This window comes from Bubalus bubalis, chromosome 6 (assembly GCF_019923935.1).
Source record: "Bubalus bubalis isolate 160015118507 breed Murrah chromosome 6, NDDB_SH_1, whole genome shotgun sequence".
NCBI classification, from domain to species: Eukaryota; Metazoa; Chordata; class Mammalia; order Artiodactyla; family Bovidae; genus Bubalus; species Bubalus bubalis.
In genome coordinates this window covers 21,942,053-21,960,862 of record NC_059162.1, presented here as the reverse complement: position 1 = coordinate 21,960,862, position 18,810 = coordinate 21,942,053, and the positions used below count along the sequence as shown (strand labels likewise).

The window sequence follows — 18,810 nt, the reverse complement described above, 5'->3', positions numbered from 1 at the left end:
TCTAACAACTCAATGATAAAAAGACAAATAACACAGTCAAAAATTAGACAAAGGAAAAAAAATGGACAAAGGATCTGAGTAGGCATTTCTCCAAATAAGATACCCAAATGGTGGAAAAGTTAAAAAAAGTAACAACCCAAATGTCCACCAACTAATAAATGGATAAACAAAATGTGGTATATCCATACAATGGTATGAATATTATTCAGCCATAAAAAAGTGAAACATTGATAGATGCTGCACATGGATGAACCTTGAAAACTTAATGCTAAGTTAAAGAAGTCAGTCCCAAAAGATCATATATTACATGATTCCATGTACATGAAATGTCCAGAATGTGCAAGTCCATAGAGACAGAGTATATTGGCACTTTCCTAGGACTGGTGGCGGTGGTGGTTTAGTTGCTAAGTTGTGTCCGATTCTTGCAATCCCCTGGCAGGAGTCCAGCTAGGCTCCTCTGTCCATGGGATCCTCCAGGCAAGAATACTGGAGTGGGTTGCCATTTCCTTCTCCAGGGAATCTTCCTGACCCAGGAATTGAACCCGGGTCTCCTGCATTGCAGGCAGATTCTTTACTGACAGCTACACAGAAAACTCCTCTTCCTAGGACTGGGGAGTTTGAAAGGAAAGGGGAGTGATTGCTAATGGGTACTGGGTTTCATTGTGGACTGATGAAAATGTTCTAAAATTGATTGTAGTAATGGTTGCACAATGTGAATATACTGAAAACCCTTATATTGTACACTTTTAATATGTGAATTATGTCTCAGTAAATTGTTATAAAAAGTCCTAAAAATCAATAAATAAAATATTTTATAAGCAGTAGTGAAAGTAATCATGCAGATCATATGTTTAGTTATATTGAGGTTACAGAAGAAGTATTTATGTGTCTTTATAATGCATATTATTAACATTTATTTTCTTTTAACTCTTATATTGAAATATGACTCCCAGTGTTAAGTGAAACAATAGTCATCTACCAGTAATAATATGTATTGATATATGTTATTATATATTGCCTATGATTATAACCAGAGCATTAACAGTCTCAATTAAAAAAATGAAATTCTTAGGAGGTTACAATGGCCACATATACCTTTCAGAACTTTATAATAAATTTTTTAATCTCTATAAATGAGTAGATAGTAACAGCCTAGTTGACTACTAAGATGAAATATATTCAGTATTGAGTTCAAAGAGCAAGAGATCCTTTGGAAGACTAAAGAGAGTGAAAATAGCTGCCCTTTTCCCCTCCTAGTGATAATTCTTTGACATTTGTTTCAGCTCCCGTTATTTTCACTGGAAAATGAACCTGTGTGTAATTTTGTTGATCCTGGTTTTCATGGTGCCTTTTTACATTGGCTATTTTATTGTGAGCAACATCCGACTATGTGAGTATTTTACCCTCATATCAGCACATGATTAAGATGAGTGTTCTTAGGGATTGAGACTGCAGAGAGCTTCATTTCTATATTACTTTCAGTAGCTACTGTTATTTGGGGGCACCTCATACACAGCATCTTTAAAAGGTTAACACAAAATAAATATTAAATAAATGATTAGGTTATTTGTCCTGCCACAACTTTATTTCTCTTTCTACTAGAATGTCTTTCCTTTCATTTTTCCAATTCAGGGTACTATTTGTACTTTTTGATTTGTACTGGGGATTGTTATTAGTACTTTATCGGAAAATGACTTTTTCCCTCTTCAACTGTCATTTTAAAAGACTTCTTCATTCTTAAAAAAAAAAGTCTCCCCTAACTCAACTAGATTTCTCTTACAATGGTAAGAAGTTTAGAAAACAATTTCTAAAGCTTATGTTGTTCCACCAATCATTTACCAAGTGAGCAAGGCAGCCAAATATTAATTAGGATGATCTCTTAAACTTATGTAAAGAAAACTGTTTTATATATACTTATTTCACCTTGTCTCCTCTTTCTTAGTACATAAACAGCGACTGCTTTTTTCCTGTCTCTTATGGTTGACCTTTATGTATTTCTTCTGGAAACTGGGAGATCCATTTCCCATTCTCAGCCCCAAACACGGTGAGTATATGTGGTGGGGAGGGGAAAAGTGTCGTTTAGTATTTTCTACTTTGAAAAAAATCAATTTTTATAAACTACTTATTATGGGAAACACAGCAAGTTATTTCTCTAAAAAAATGTCTGATTTTGAACTGAATTTTTCTTTCATCCTAGGAGGTATCAGATGCTGGTTTGGGAACAGACTTCTGTCATTTTAGAGCAGGAGTTTTGACTTTAGGTTAGTGAATGAACTTTAAGGGAATAATGGATTGAGAAAGGTATCCTTAACTTTAGCCCCCTGGTATTTTATGCAGAATGATGGGAATGTATATGTGTATTTGGAAGTGAGATATCCATAAGCTCTTATGAGATTCCCAAAGTGGTCTGTGACCCAGAAGGTAAATGGTCAGTGCTCAAGTGATAATGAAGATCGTCTCTAGGGAGTGTATGTATTCTGGGAAAGAGCAATGACATAAAACTCTATTGGTAGATGAAAAGCTTTTTAGGAGTTAGTGTCTCTCCAAACAAAAAAGTTCATTTTAAATACAACAACCGGTCGTGGACAGAGCCCTGCTTTCTATGCTCATCAATGGGCAAAATCCCTCAACAAGCAAGTTCTTCTAGAACTACTTCAGAAATAAATACTCCTCCAGAATATATATACATATATATATATATATATGTGTGTGTATGTTAGATTAGAGCACCTAACTATAATGGATCTACTGGGACTTTCATATACTGAAGCTTTTTTTTTTTAAATACACATCTTTTCATTTTACTCTCCTGCTGTACCTGTTGGAGAAGGCAATGGCAACCCACTCCAGTACTCTTGCCTGGCAAATCCCATGAATGGAGGAGCCTGGTGGGCTGCAGTCCATGGGGTCGTTACGAGTCGGACACGACTGAGCAACTTCACTTTCCCTTTTCACTTTCATGCATTGGAGCAGGAACTGGCAACCCACTCCAGTGTTCTTGCCTGGAGAATCCCAGGGACGGGGGAGCCTGGTGGGCTGCCGTCTCTGGGGTTGCACAGAGTTGGACACAACTGAAGTGACTTAGCAGCAGCAGCTGCTGCACCTATCAAGGTTCTTATAGCAGAAAACAGATTCTACTCTAACTAGTTTAAAGCAGGAAGTGGTTTATTACAGTGTATTGGGAGTTTTCAGAAATTCTGGTAAAGCAGGGTTTCAAACTTGAGTGCTGCATAGTAACAAGAAACACCCAACCACATAGTACTAAATTAGGAGGAAAAAGAAAACCATAGAAGTTGTCACCTGCCACTTAGGACCTATGATCGGGGACCAGACATTAGAAATGGCTCCAGCTGCTCCAGTTCCCAAGTGCTGTCATCACTCCCACAGTATTCACGTCTGTGCTTGAGGTCTTACATGGGCAAGTGACTGTGAGGCAGCCCAGGTGACATTCAGAATCTTAGCTTCAAGGAAATCTGGGAAAGAGCTTTTGGCTTTCCAGATTCTGTAGGAAAAGAAGTCATGCTAGAAAGGCAGTGACATGAGTGGTGCCTAAGCCAGTGTCTTGAATCTGCCGTACCTCCCATGTGTCCTTTCATGTCTAGTCATTGCCTAGAGCAGGGATCTGGGGGAGAGAGGTTTTAAGACTCTTCTCCAGGAGTGTCAGAGGAAATGTGCAGTTTTTAAAAGCATGTGGAATGTCATAAATAACTGTGTATTTTTTAAATAAAAATAGTTATTTTGAAATTTCACGTAACATCAAAAAGTCCCCAAAAGTTAAGAAACACCAGCATACCAAAATCCTTTATATTCTTATCGTGTCATATAAGACTTTCCACATCCTGACAACTGTTCTCTTTCTCTATCTGTCCTCCAGTCCTGCCAAATTACTTAAAGTTTCTAGAACTATTCTATCAGCCTGGATAGTCCTTCACCTCTGTTCTGCCTGGAAAATACCTATTTATTCTTTCAGTATTCAACTCTTGTCGATTCCTCTAAGACAACTTTCTTGGCCATCATTAGGAGTTGTCAGTTTCTCCTGCCTCAGTGCACTTATATCACCTTTAAAACTTGTGATTACTTGTTTCCTTATCCAACTTCCTCATTAACCTGTGTGATCCCTGAGGTCAGAGACTACGTCTTATTTATCATTATATCCTTAGTGCCTGTCATGGAACCTAGCACATAATAAGTGTTTAATACATATCTATTGAATTAGTAAATGAAAAAAAAATTGGTTCTCCAAGGTGGTAGATGAGTTCAAGAATCTAACACTCTGGGTAGGAACTTAAGATTTGCTACTGTGATCAGCATGCCCAGGTCATTGTATGGAAAAATTTGGAGTAGAGAGGCCCTGATGATATGCTTCTCATATAAACTGTTTCAAATGAATGCCCAGAGAGAGATTTGTCTGTGATACTAGAAATGAGGGACACAAGTGGTAAGAGGACCCCAGGGCTGCTAACAGCGATAGTGCAAGCTCACATGTAGTTCAAAGGTATGATTGATGCCTTCTTCCAGCCTTCTGGAGAGCAGTCAACTCACGTGACCAGTGCAGCCAGACAGTGCCTGAGAGGAGATAAAGACTATCACATCTATAGTGACTTCATCCATCCCTTTTTAAAATTCTGTGGGGATATCCTGAAGAATAAACCCAGAAGAAGAGCTAACGAATAGTTTCAGTGTTAGTCTTTCCTTTGTGCTCCAGTAAAGAAGCATTTTGGTTTTATTTCGGAATGTTCAAGTATCTAATTAATTTGACCCTATAAGAGAAATAAGGAGGAAGAAAAGTTTAGGCAATAACTGAGAAGCAGCGAGGCTTACACTGCCTTTTTAGAGCTTTCCCCAGACTGTCTCAACAACCAGTGTGGTTTGTTGCTATCGAGACCATGGAAGAAACTATAAGATCCAGTCTTTACTTATGTGAAAAAATGTCTGTAAAAGTATTCCTTGTGCAGTGCCTGCACCTAGGAAGGTTGGAAGACATTCCATGGTAGGAAAGAGGAAGAGAAACTAAGAATCATATGGAGCTAGAAGGAATCTGTGTGAGCAAATAGCAGCAAATCACTTAATCCATCTGACTTTCCATGTATGAGCTAGAAAATAAGAATTATAATGGTTAACCTTGACTTCATAGAAATACTGAGATTAAGTAGATAGTATTAAAAGTACTTTAAGCCAGAAAAAGATGCTTAATAAAGGGACAGTACCTTGAAGAGAATAAAAGAGAGGGCACATTTTTCCAGTTTTTTATATAACCTGTATTAATCCCTTAGGGTTTTTGTTTTTTAATGTAACTTGGCGATAATTATATATCCACAGTCAACAAACATTTGTTGAACACCTTTCATGTTCCAGGCAGTAAGTAAAGATCAATAAGACATGATTCCTTCCTGTAAAAAGGATACAAATTCAAGAGATATGTGAAGAGTACCTTCAACAGAATTTGGGTTTATTCATTCATTTAACATTTTACAAATATTTGTTGAGCACCTAGTTTATGTTAAGTGCTAGAGATACAACCCATGAACAAAAACTATCATAGAAAATTATGCAGCTAAGGATATCAAATTTATTGCAAGCCCTTAGCGTCAACTTTTCTGAGGAAGTGATATTCAAGCTGAGATTTAAAGGACAAAACCAAAGATATATTCAGCAGGAAGTCACAAGAGACATCATGTAAAGCCCTGAAGTGTATTCAAGACCGAGTAAGAGACTGAATAGAAACTAATGGTATAGATTTTTTTTATTGGGTGACCAGATAGTTGATGATATCATTTGCTAAGAAAAGTAATACAGAAAAAGGAAGATAATTTTAGTTTAGGATATGTAGAATTTGTGTTGCCTGTGCACATCTAAGTGATATTCAGTAGGTAATTAGATACACAAATCAGGAACTTAAAAGTACAGATGTATCTGTCCTCTTGGAGATAATTCCAGGAATCTAACAAATTAGATATCGTCAGCTGAATGCTGTTAGGTGAAACTGGGGAAACAGGCAAGATCACCCAAAGAAAATGTATAGACTGAAATGAAAGAGGGAATTCTGGTCCATGGAGAGCAAAAACAGACCAAGAAAAAGCAAGTAGAGAAGGAAAACAGAAATGGTAGTATAAAAGCCAAGAAAGGCAAATAATGCAAAATAGGAACAATTCAATGTCATAAATGATCAAATAAAACATGGATTGGAAAATGTTGAATTTTGCAATCAGAAGAAAATTCCTGACCATATTATGATAATGGCTAAGAGTCCAGGCTCTGGAGCTAGGCTGTTTGGGTTTAAATCCTGACTCTGCCACTTATTAGCTATGTTAGCTTGACTAAGTTACTTAACTACTCTGTGCCTCCATTTCATCATCTGTAAAATGAGATCTTAAGTAATATCCACCTGAGTTGTTATGAGAATTAAGTGAATTAATACAAGTAGAATACTTAAAACAGTATGTAGTATAAAATAGGTGCCTGGTGAATATTACCTATTATATTGCCATTGTGATTTTTAGTGAAAGCACTTTCATTCAGTGTAGAACAGTGGGATGAAAGCTGAATTTCAGCCAGTTGAAGAATAAATGGACGTGAAAGAAGCTCCTCCATTTAAGGGGTAAATAGAGAGGGTTGGTAACTAGATGTACACTCAAGGCCAAGGACAGACTTTTTCTTAGGAAAGAAACTTGAAACTGAAAGGAAAAAAATCAGCAAAGAAGGAAAGATTGAAGATAAAAGAGAGGGAGAGAGAGAGAGTGGACAGACAGTAGAACAAATTTTAGAGGAGGTAGAAGGGGCATTAGATCAAAAGCACAGGAAGAGAAGCCCTAGCTGTGGACACTGTCTTGTTCTGAAGGGGGTAAGTTAGAAGGATGATTGCAGATGTAAATGTTTGAAGATAGTTGATGTCTAATAACTTCTTCCTTACGTGATAAGCACATTAGCTAAAAAGAACAAAGATTGGAAAAATGGGTTACTAACCAAGGGCAAGAAAAGGATTCCTTGGTAGTGAATGATTTCTGTTAAGACTGGAGACCATACACTTATAATGGCATCAATGTCAGCATGCATTCTAGTAGTTTTGGGCAGCTCAGGCATGGGCACTGGGAAGGCAGAGTGTCAGGTTGATCTAGGGTTAGGAGTTTGCAGGATCAATGCTTTAGGAGAAGAGTAGGGGCTGAGGGTCCTGACAAGAGAAGTTAAACAAGCTTGGAGTCCAGGTTCAGCAAAGAAGGAATTGGAAGGTCGGGGATGCAAAAGACTAGAAACCAGAGATCACAATGAGCTCTAAAATGGGGTAGTGGAAATACAGGCACAAGAGGACTTAAATATTGGAAGTACAGCTTCAGAGCCCATAGAATTCCTGAATGGTCCCTCTGGTGTTAGGCCACAGGAGTGGATGGCTGAAGTCGACTCTATCCTAGAAATAGGAAGTGAGACCAAATTTGAACTCGTTTTTTCCTGTGACCCCAGACTTCCTGAGTTACTCTTAGCATTGCTTTCTTTTACTTATTCCAAATATATCAAAAATAGCATTTATTTTAACTACCATGCTGATTTTCAGCATTCTCAAAAAATAGGAAACAACTGATAATTGGAATAAAATTGAGTATCTAAAACTCATATACTTACTCATTCTATAAATTCAACCCATTTATTAGATGCATTATGTGCTTATTGGTGGCAAAAATGAATAAGACATAGCTAAAGAACTGATGACATTAGGGGAAAATATGTAGACTGAAGGTAACTGTAGTGGAAAGTATTATCTCCTATTTATACTTTTCTAGCAGATTTGCTTTCCCAAAAGTACTACTTTGTTAGAGTTCATGTTACCTTGAGTAAATAGTCAGCAAATGTTAATTATTGTTATTTTACCATTACCCAAGAATAGAGATGATTCTGGAAGCATTTGGGATAAGAAGAAAATCAATAGACTTTTATATTTATTAGAGAAAAATCCACATATGAATAATTAATTTAGCTTATGTAAGTTAGCTAAAAGTAATGGTTGTTGTTTTCAGTGATGTTTCCTTTTGCTGTGAGATGAAAGCCAGTTTATCTGTATCACCTGGCATTAATGTGCTTTCATATTTTTAGGGATCTTATCCATAGAACAACTCATCAGCCGGGTAGGTGTGATTGGGGTGACTCTCATGGCTCTTCTTTCTGGATTTGGTGCTGTCAACTGTCCGTATACTTACATGTCCTACTTCCTCAGGTAATGAGAATTTTGTTTTTCTTTTCTTCTCATTACTTCTTGAATACATATGTAACATCATGCCCCCATCATTAATACTTAAATATTAGATCTATGATACTGCCTTTTTATTCTTCTCTGTTCTTTTGGATATTGGCCTAGGAATCTTTCTAAATGAGTCTTATTACTTATATATTGCTTGCCCTTGTTATTTATCCTACATTTATTTTTTAAATGGCAGTTTCAATCTGACCTCCAACCCCTTTCACTCCCACTTTTTTTTTAATATAAATTTATTTATTTTAATTGGAGGTTAATTACTTTACAATATTGTATTGGTTTTGCCATACATCAGCATGAATCCGCCACAGGTATACAAAGCACATTTCTAGTGGACAGCAATGTGAGCCAGTCCCAACTTCAGGAAATTGGTTCCTCCCAAAAGTAAAACAGTAGACGACAATGCCAAGTTAAAAGTGTATATACACATATATCCTAAATGTCACTGGATCAAGTCTAAGGAAATCTATAAGATAGCTAGTTACCTTCTGCTCCCCTGAGGCCCCAGGAGTATTGGCTATTAAAAAGTGACAATAAAAGCATTTTTTTTGCTTATTATACTTATTTCAATATTCCCCAGGAATAGTACAGTTCCTTAAATTACTGGGTAATGATTGAGGTTCCTGTGTTGCTCCAGCTGCCCTGTATTATGCCCAAAGATGGAACCCCAAACTCTGCTAACAGCTTATGCTTATTATAGGAATGTGACTGACACAGATATTCTAGCCCTGGAACGGCGACTGCTCCAAACTATGGATATGATCATAAGCAAAAAAAAAAGGTAAGCTATCAGCATATTAAAAACTTGTGCTGTTCAAATTTCTCAACAAGGAAATTTGACATGACTGGTGCTAACAGGGAATTTCATCTCATTTATTTTTAAGTTAGGGAACCACCAGAGACTTTAGTGTCTAATCTTGTGTGAAAGAAAATTTTCAAATCAACCTTACTTCCTAACTTCAAATATAAATTCTCTTAGATAAATTTTAGAATATCTTTTATATTTGAAGGTATTCTACATTGAGTGTTTTAACAGTCTATTGTCCTGCATTTTTATAAACTTTTTCACAGTTTGTTTCAACCTCCTTTTCTCCAACTACTTTATAAAATCCTTCAGGTCTTCCAACTATTGTTGTTTTTATTATTTAAAAAGCACTTTTAAAATGTTTGTTTTCAAAGTGGCATTTCTAGAAATTTATGTCTCAGTGGGTAAAAGCGCAGACGCTAGATTCAGACTATCTGGATCTGAATCTTTGGCCTACAACTCAGTGTGACTTTAAGGTAGTTGCTTTATTTTCTTATGTCTTGATTTACTTATCTATAAAACGGAAATAATAATAAAGACTTTAGTGACATGCAGACTTCTTAGAATAGTGAACTATAAATAGCTAAGGGAAACTATTAATAATCTCAGCAGGACAATCATTTGGTTTTAATATTTTGCCTTTATTCATTCATATGAATGAATCATTCACTTAATAATTGTAGAAAGCCTAGTTTATGTTGGACACTGTACTAAATGCTGAATAGTACATAGAGATAGAATGATGAGCAAGGTAATCAATTCCTACCTTCGTGAAACTTATTAGTCTACTCTTATTAGAGTTAGTATTACTCATATAAAAATGATGTCATAGAAGTTTTAAGTTGATGAGTGTTTTTCCATTTCATGTGTCTTCTTTCAACACTTTCCTATAGTAAGATACATAATCAAGTCAGAAGACTTAATGTAAGAGAGAACAGTAGATATTAGAATGATAAAGAGGTCCAGATTCACCAACCAATTCTTTATCTCCATTTGTATACATCTTCACTAGGGGACTGGAAGTAGATACACATGTGTATACATTTATTTACTTATATATGTTTCATTCACATTCAAACTATACAGTTTATTTTACATGAATTAATATGAATGTTGATTTTTAGAACACAATAAGAGCGATGTTATTCATTATTAAAACATACTGTTTTATATAGAAACATACTGTTTGGATTCCCAGGATTATTCTCCCTTTTACTATATTTACTTTATTCATGTAGAGAGATGAATATAAAGTCATGACCCACATCAAATGTGGATGTGTACTTTTAAGCCATTTCATCACTAATCTGTCTTAGGATTTGGCTCTGATCTATACATGAACCCCTATAGACCTTGGTAAGTCAGGATCTGGGATGCCTTGTGGTCCTGCAGCATGTCTTCATAATTAGAGTGGCTCTCAGAAGAATCAGCCTCCCAATTTGACCTAATTATCACAGTTCTCTACCTGGTAGAGCTAACACTTCAAGTACAGCTAGATAAACTGCTTGCTAGAACAAAAAAATAACAGTCTTCAGAAAAATAAAACAGATTACAAAGTCAGTGAAACATAATATCTACAAAGTCAAGTCTTCAGTCAAAGCTTGCTAGGCATACGAAGAAACCGAACTGTGCAACCCATATCACCATAAAAAGCAACTAACAGACACTTAACCCCAGGTGGGCGCAGATAACAGCTTTAACAAACAGACTTGAAAACAGCTATTATAAATACATTTTAAAAAATGAAAAAAATATACAATATTAATTAGTGAGCAGAAAAGGTGTCTCAAAAGAGAAATAGAAACTATATTTTTAAAAAGAAGCAAAAGGAAATTCAAAAGCTGAAAACAACAGTAACTAAAATGAAAATTTTACTAGGTAGGCTTAGCAGAGTTGAGATGGCAGAAGAATCAATTAGTGAACTTGAAAGCAGGTCAATAGAAATTATTCAGTCTGAAGATAGAGAAATAAAAGATGAAAGAAAAATGAATGAAAATCTCAGGATGAAGCACTATCAAGCAGTCCAACAGGTACCTGTAGTTGGAGTCCTCTAGGACTAAGGAGCAAAAAAAAGTACTTAAATAATGGCCAAAAGCCTCCCAAATTTAGTGGAAAACATTAATTTACAGATCTAAGAGGCTTAAGTCAAACACAAGTTTGACTAGTTTTATATAGTCAGATTGCTAAAAGACAAAGATAAATAAAAAATGATGAATAAATACAGTTGTTTGTTGTTCAGTCACTAAGTCGTGACCAACTCGTTGCAACCCCATAGACTGCAGTATGCCAGGCTTTCTTGTCCTTCACTGTCTCCTGGAGTTTGCTCAAACTCATTGAGTCAGTGATTGAGTCAGTGATGCCATCCAACCATTTCATACTTTGTCACCCCCTTCTCCTGCCTTCAATCTTTCTCAGCATCAGGGTCTTTTCTAATGAGTCTGTTCTTCGCATCAGGTGGCCAAATTATTGGCATTTCAGCATCAGTCCTTCCAATGAATATTTAGTATGATTTCTTTTAGTATTGACTGGTTGGATCTCCTTGCAGTTCAAGGGACTCTCAAGAGTCTTCTCCAGCACAATTGAAAAGCATCAGTTCTTCAACCCTCAACCTTCTTTCTGGTCCGATTCTCACATCTGTACATGACTGCTAGAAAAGCCATAACTTTGAATAATATATGGACCTTTGTCAGCAAAGTGATGTCTTTGCTTTTTAATATGCTGTCTAGGTTTGTCATAGCTTTCATTCCAAAAAGCAAGCATCTTTTAGTTTCATGGCTGCAGTCACTGTCTGCAGTGATTTTGGAGCCCAAGAAAATAAAATCTGTCACTGTTTCCACTTTTCCCCCATCTGTTTGCCATGAAGTAATAAATCTAGGGGAACCATGAAGAAAGTAATACAACTTGGAAACTACATTGCATTCACTCAGTATCCAGGTAAAGGTCATTTTAACAGGAAACAGTTAAGTCAGTGTGGCCAATACACTTAACATTCTTTTTTTTTTTTTTAATGCTTTTTTTAAATTTTTGTTTATTTTTAAATTTTTGTTTATTTATTTATTTTTGGTTGCACTGGGTCTTTGGTTGCTCTGCGCAGGCTTACTCTAGTTGCAGCGAGCAGGAGCCACTCTTTGTTGTGGTGCAAAGGCTTCTCGTTGCCGTGGCTTCTCTTGTGGAGCATGGGCTGGCTCTAGGGCACGCGGGCTTTAGTAGTTGTGACACATGGACTTAGTTGCCCCAAGGCTGTGAAATCTCCCCAGACCAGTCCCATGTCCCCTGCATTGTCAAGCAGATTTTTAACCACTGGACCACCAGGGCAGTCTTCTTTATTGTTATTATTTTAGCCAATGGCTTAGTTTAGCCTTCAGAAATACCATATGGTATTTGGTACCATTGGTACCATTTGTATTGGTCCTAACCATGAACACCAGTGCTGCTGCTTTATCCTTACCACTTCTATCTCTTGTCACCCTTTTGAGGTTAACGTTGAGTTAAATTCTTCTTTAGTTCTACAAATCTACTTTTATTAAACTCATCCTGTGTTTGGTTTTTTTTTAAGCCCATAGGCCTTGGCCTATTGTACCCTTCAAGTAACCATTTATGAACAAATGGTCTATTTTTCCTCAAAAGGACCCTGTTCTTAATATCTGTGTGATAGGCTGGAACATGCCAGCAGCCACCACTGACGTGGTAGGCCCTTCCATAAACTGATAGGAAGGACAAATGTCCCACTGATTTATTCAGTAGTAGGAAGAGATTGACATTAGAGAGAGAATGGTGCTTTAGAAGAGGCCAGGTTTGTGTGATTTTCTGATTTTTTTTTTCTCTTGTCAGCTTCTGAAAAGGAAGGAAAGAAACATTTATTGAATTCCTACCCTGTACCTGATCCTTTATCTAGGCATGTTAGCTATTATTTTATTTTGTTCTTAAATGATAATGGTAATAAGTAAATATATTGTTTCATTGATCTTCATAATCATCCAGAGATGAGGACGTGAAAACTCTAAAGCCTTACAGTTTCCAAGTGGCAGATCCAGTCTTCAGATTTATTGCCAACTCCAATTCTGTGCTCCTTCACCTTTTCCACATTCCTTCTGGGAGTGTATAGTTTTCCCTCAGTTGTAAGCAGTAGAAAAGTGGGACTCTAGAATTCAATCCTTCCCTGAACAGCTCAGCAAATGAAAGGAGCAGCTATGAGACGATGAGAATGGACTTTGAGGGTCCATGCTCCTTTGCTGAGGTTTTACATTTTCTTTTTTTAACTGTAGGTCCTTGTTGGTTATCTACTTTAATTATAGCTGTGTGTCCATGTCCATCCCAAACTCCCTGACTATCCCTTTCGCCCATCCTTACCTCCCACCATTCCCCACCCCCGGCAATCATAAGTTCATTCTCTAAGTCTTTACATTTTCTTTTATTTCAGGATGGCAATGACACGGAGGACTATGTTCCAGAAGGGGGAGGTGCATAACAAACCATCAGGATTCTGGGGGATGATAAAGAGTGTTACCACTTCAGCACCAGGAAGTGAAAGTATCCTTTATCCATTGGCTTGTTTCTTTTTCTCAACTCTGGACCAAGGGCAGAAGAAAAATTAGTGTTGGGACAGGACATTCTCTTCTAAGATACCTGAATGCATCGGAGCTCAGCTGGCCAGGACTGGGCTTAGGAAATAGAAAGCCATAGATAATCCTAAAATAATAAAACTATTGTCTTTGAGCTGAAGGGATCCAAACAAGTCAGTCTTTCCATTTTACAGATGAGAAAATAGACCCAGAGAAGTTAAGTCACACTGTGGCTTGTGACAAAGGTAAGACCAGAACTGTGGTCTCCTTAGTTCTTTCCACTACACTATTATATTTCCCAACTCCAAAAAACCACCACAAAACAGTGGCTCCCTAAATGACTGGTTTGTATATGGATTGTAAGGGCCCATTTCTAAAGCAGTCAGTTTTAGAAACAAATTTTAAGCAGCTCTTATCTCCAGTAACTTTTTTGTTTAAAGAATCAAGGAGATTGTGTTAAAGAATTTGTCTTGGTCCAGCTGGTTGCAGTGTTAAAATCTCTTTGTGGCTACCAGGCTGTCAAGCCAAAATTTGGTGTGATGGACTAGAGATGAGATAGCTTATGCATATTCCTCCCATCTCTGGCCTGAGGAAGAACAAATTCCCTTTTACCTCAGTTGGAGGAAAAGAATGTAACCTGTTCTTGCTATAAATTATGATATACCTTTCTGGTGTGAAATGCAGGTAGGAATTAGAACAAACAAAAAAAATGGGATGACCACAGGAGAGAGGGGGAAAAAAGGTGACTTTAAATTTATTTAAACATTTATTTCACGTCTCCTATTTCCAGACAGAGTGCTAAACTGATGAGCAGAAGATAGCCTCTCTCCTCAAGGAACTTACTGCCTAATCATGGGGGAGCCAGACATGTAACTGAACCATGGTATCAGTGGCCTGAACTGTGCCAACAGCAGCTACTACTGAGGAGGGAGCTGAAGGGCACTTGGTGATTTGGATAATAGAAAAATCACAGAGAGGAGGGAGGATTTGGATTAAAACCAATTAAACTTCTGTTTTAGAAAGGGCTATCTTTACTATTTTTATTACTTAAAAATTTATGAAAGCCAAACTTTAGGTTTAAGCTATCTTAGCAACACTAAGCCAAGTCAAAAAAGTATCAGGATTATTTAACCTCTCTGAGTCCTTTCCTAAATGGAGAGGATAATCACACAGCCTCACTGAGTTCTTGGAAGGTGGCATAGAGTAATGGAAAGAGCAGACCTCGGAGTAAGGCAGCTCTGACTTTGCTTCCACACCTATTAGCTGTGTGGCTTTGAGCAAGATATTTGATTCTCTGAGCTTTACTTTCCTTATCTGCAAAATGGATAATGACACCTATCTCATGGGATTGTTGTGAATGATAGAAGATAAGATCTGTAAAGAACTGAAGAAGGTAATGTCTATAAATCTCAGCCTGTATTAGAACTCAGTAAACATTAGATCCCTTTTCCTAGCATCATATTTATTCAAGATAATTCAAGAGAAAACTTTGCTGTATATTTTAGGTGTTTTTCTTACTATGTAACTAACCTTTTGAGATTTCAAAAGTGACATTTGACTTAAGCTAACTAGATAAAGCAAAAATAAACAGAACTACCTACCCAAGCCACTTTCAAGCTAGTGTAAAACTGAGGGGTCGGTGTTTGGTGGTAGTGCTCTTAATGGTAAAGCTTTTATACACCTGTGTCTGAGATTGGAAAAATAGTTCTGAAATAGTACTGCTGGCTATGAAGCAGGAAATTGAAAATATGGGCAGTTCTTAGGACCCACTATAGAAGAAACCAAAAGCATGTGCTTTATTCATTGCTATTCCTTGAAACTTCTGTGTGATTTAAACCTTGATGCCCATTTTGTGCCAGATCTTACTCTTATTCAACAGGAAGTGGATGCTTTGGAAGAACTAAGCAGGCAACTTTTTCTGGAAACAGCTGATCTATATGCTACCAAGGTACAGAGCAAGGAAACTGAAGTGTGGTTTTTACCAATGTGATTGAAGAGAGAGCAAGACTAAATAAGCTTTGTAGCATCCTCTGTGACCAAGCCATGTAAGAGGCACCTCAGTAGCTTCAGTATCAGTCATGAAGCATTGATACCTGGATTCTTTGTGACATTGCTTCTACCAGTAGCAAAACCCTTAATGAAACACTCTCAAAAATGGAAATTATTGGACTAGTCAGAAGAAGCTTTTAATCATCTAGAAAGGTTGCACATGTCACTTCCTACTGATGGACAAGATCAAGAAGGTGGTTCCTATGGTAGCTCCTGTGATTGTTTTTTATTCTCTTGCAAGTTAGTAATATTGCAAGAGCAGTAAGATATCCATCTGCCATGGTCTGGTGTTATTGTTTATTCCCTAAGTCATGTCTGACTCTTTTGTGACCCCATAGACTATAGGCCACCAGGGTCCTCTGTCTATGGGATTTCCCAGGCAAGAATACTGGACTGGATTGCCATTTCCTTCTCCAGGGTATCTTCCTAACCCAGAGATCGAACCCAAGTCTCTTGCACTGGCAGGTGGATTCTGTACCACTGGGCCACTAGGGAAGCCCTTGCTGTGGTCTAGCTCTATTTTAAAGGAGCCAGATTAAGAAGGAACCTAACTGCAAAAAGCAACTTTCCTATGTACACCTAAAATGCAATGTAATTTAAACATGCAAAATCTATTATTTAAGGTTGTTCAAACTATTTTAATCCTTTTTGAGGATCACTTCACAGGAACAGCTGCATAGGATAGAGATAAACATAGGCTTTGGAGACAGGTAGACCTGAGCCTAACTTCCCTTACTCACTAGCTGTGTGTCCTTAAGCAAGTTATTTAACCATTCTAAGCCTTCATTTTCTTATCTGTAAAATTAAAAAGGACATACCTCATAAGAGTTGTTGTGAAGATTAAAGTAGATACTGCATGTAAGGTGTTTATCCTAATTTTTGGTTTAAAGTAATCATTCAATAAATTGTCCCACTACTACTATTATTGTTATTTTAATATTATTATCATGTGTGGTTTTAATCCTTAGCCTGAACAGTGATTCATAGAGGCAGAAATATTTTTGTAGAATATAAATATATATTTTGCTAAGACTAACCATGTTTTGTGTTTGTTCTCCCTCAGGAGAGAATAGAATACTCCAAAACTTTCAAAGGGAAATACTTTAATTTTCTGGGTTACTTCTTCTCTATTTACTGTGTTTGGAAAATTTTCATGGTAAGTATATTTTTTTAATTGTCAGGGTTTAGATAATTTGCTCTAGTAATGGCAGAGAGAAAACTGGGTTTGGTTGAGGCTGTGAACTAAGTTCCAAATCCAACTGCATCAACAGAGCATGTCATCTTTCACATATCTGGTCCTCTTCCCTCTTCTTTTTGGGTCACCTAGAAAAGGGAGGTTGCATTTTTATTTTGTCAGAAATCATTAGTAAGTTCTTAGGTTGTGAAATATATGAAGTGACTATAGAAGTTTCCTGTTTTACACCCTATTCTTCATATTACTCATGAGTACATGACTGTATGTAACACGACTCCAGCCTTCAGCTCAGAATAGAAACCACCTGTCCTTTTTAATAATCTGTATATACCCAAAAAAGTAAATTCTAAAACATATTCCTACAGATAAATTCATCTTCTGTGCTTCCAGCTTTTACTCTTTTGTGGCTTGCCCTCCCACTCTATTCTTTATGTGCATTTTACGCACTGATTTATTTGTCTTTACTTGTGACCCATCTGCAGGTATTAATGGATTTCAGTGTGATTATAAAAAAGGCTGATTTGACTTTCTGGTTTGATGACTTTCCCACTGAGGCTGTGCTTGCACAAAGAGGAGCTTTGTCAGCTTGTTAGTTAATTTTGATCAGTGTAGATGAATGGAGGATTCTAGATTTAACAGATCTAAATGTTATAAAAAATTGATGTTAGTACCCATGCACATGACATTTTTAAATCTTGACTTCTTCAGTGGGAGAGGATAAATAAAGATAGTGTATTCAGTTATCAAGTATTCATATTATTAAGCTACTAAAGGTTTTCCCTGAGATGCAGCCTTGAGGAGAGTGTAACATTTTTGTGTGTATGTGTGTGGACCATTTGTTTATTTTTATTTTTTTTATTTATTTATTTTAATTGGAGGTTAATTACTTTACAATATTGTATTGGTTTTTAACAGTTTTATTGAGATATGATTGACATTCAGTAAACTGTACATATTTAACATATACAATTTGGTAAGTTTTGATATATGCATATACCTGTGCAACAGCCATCACCCAATCAACATAGAGAACATATCCATCCATCACTTCCAAATGTTTCCTCAGGCCCCTTTGTCTCTCTGTACTTTGTAGTATTCCACTGTATGGATGCACCACAATTTGTTTTATCTGTTCACCTGCTGATCAATATTTGTTTGTTTCCCATTTGGGAATATTAGAAATAAAGTTGCTGTGAATATTTGTCTACAAGTCTGTGTTTGGACATGTGTTCTCTTTTCTCTTGGGAGAAAGCATTTGCTTGTAGAATGGCTGGATCATATGGCAGACATGTTTAACTTTTGAAGAAATGGCCAAACTTTTCTAAAGAGGTTGTACCATTTTACATTCCTACCTGCAGTATTTGAGAGTTTCAATTATTCCACATCCTTGCTAACACTGTGTAGTCAGTCTTTTAAATCTTAGATGTTTTAATAGATACGAGGTGGTACTAAATCATTTTAATTTGTATTTTCCTAATGCCTAATGATGTTGAACAACTTTTATGTGCTTTTTTGCCACCTATGTATCCTCTCTGGTGATTTATCTATTCAGATTTTTTGCCAGTTTTTTAATTGTGCTCAGTCGTTCAGTCACGTCCAACTCTTTGCAGCACATGGACTGTAGACCGTCAGGCTCCTCTGTCCATATAATTTTCCAGGCAAGAATACTGGAGTGGGGTGCCATTTCTTCCTCCAGGGGATCTTCCCAACCCAGGGATTGAACCTACATCTCTTACATCTCCTGCATTGGCCTGCGGATTCTTTACCATTGGGCCACCTGGGAAGCCCATTTTTTAAATAGGTTCATTGTTTTCTTTTTGTTGGGCTTGAGAGCTTTTCAGTATATTTTGGTAACCTTTTATCAAATATGTGATTTTAAAATATTATCTCCCATCAGTGACTTGGCTTTTCATTCTGTTAGCGGTATCCTTCAAAAATCAAAGGTCTTAATTTCGAT

The 18,810-nt window shown here is 36.8% G+C and overlaps 1 protein-coding gene across 5 annotated transcripts in view; it reads left to right on the top strand.

Moving 5' to 3' along the window:
- Positions 1–18,810, top strand: part of LOC102393672 (Golgi pH regulator) — a 50,403-nt gene that overhangs the window by 18,614 nt on the left and 12,979 nt on the right. For all 5 annotated transcript variants that reach the window (XM_025287972.3, XM_006051125.3, XM_025287973.2 and 2 more), the window contains 7 exons: positions 1,284–1,390; positions 1,943–2,044; positions 8,083–8,203; positions 8,943–9,023; positions 13,468–13,577; positions 15,469–15,557; positions 16,722–16,814. In XM_025287972.3, coding sequence (XP_025143757.1) covers positions 1,284–1,390; positions 1,943–2,044; positions 8,083–8,203; positions 8,943–9,023; positions 13,468–13,577; positions 15,469–15,557; positions 16,722–16,814 — 703 coding nt within the window. The remainder of the gene's footprint in view (positions 1–1,283; positions 1,391–1,942; positions 2,045–8,082; positions 8,204–8,942; positions 9,024–13,467; positions 13,578–15,468; positions 15,558–16,721; positions 16,815–18,810) is intronic.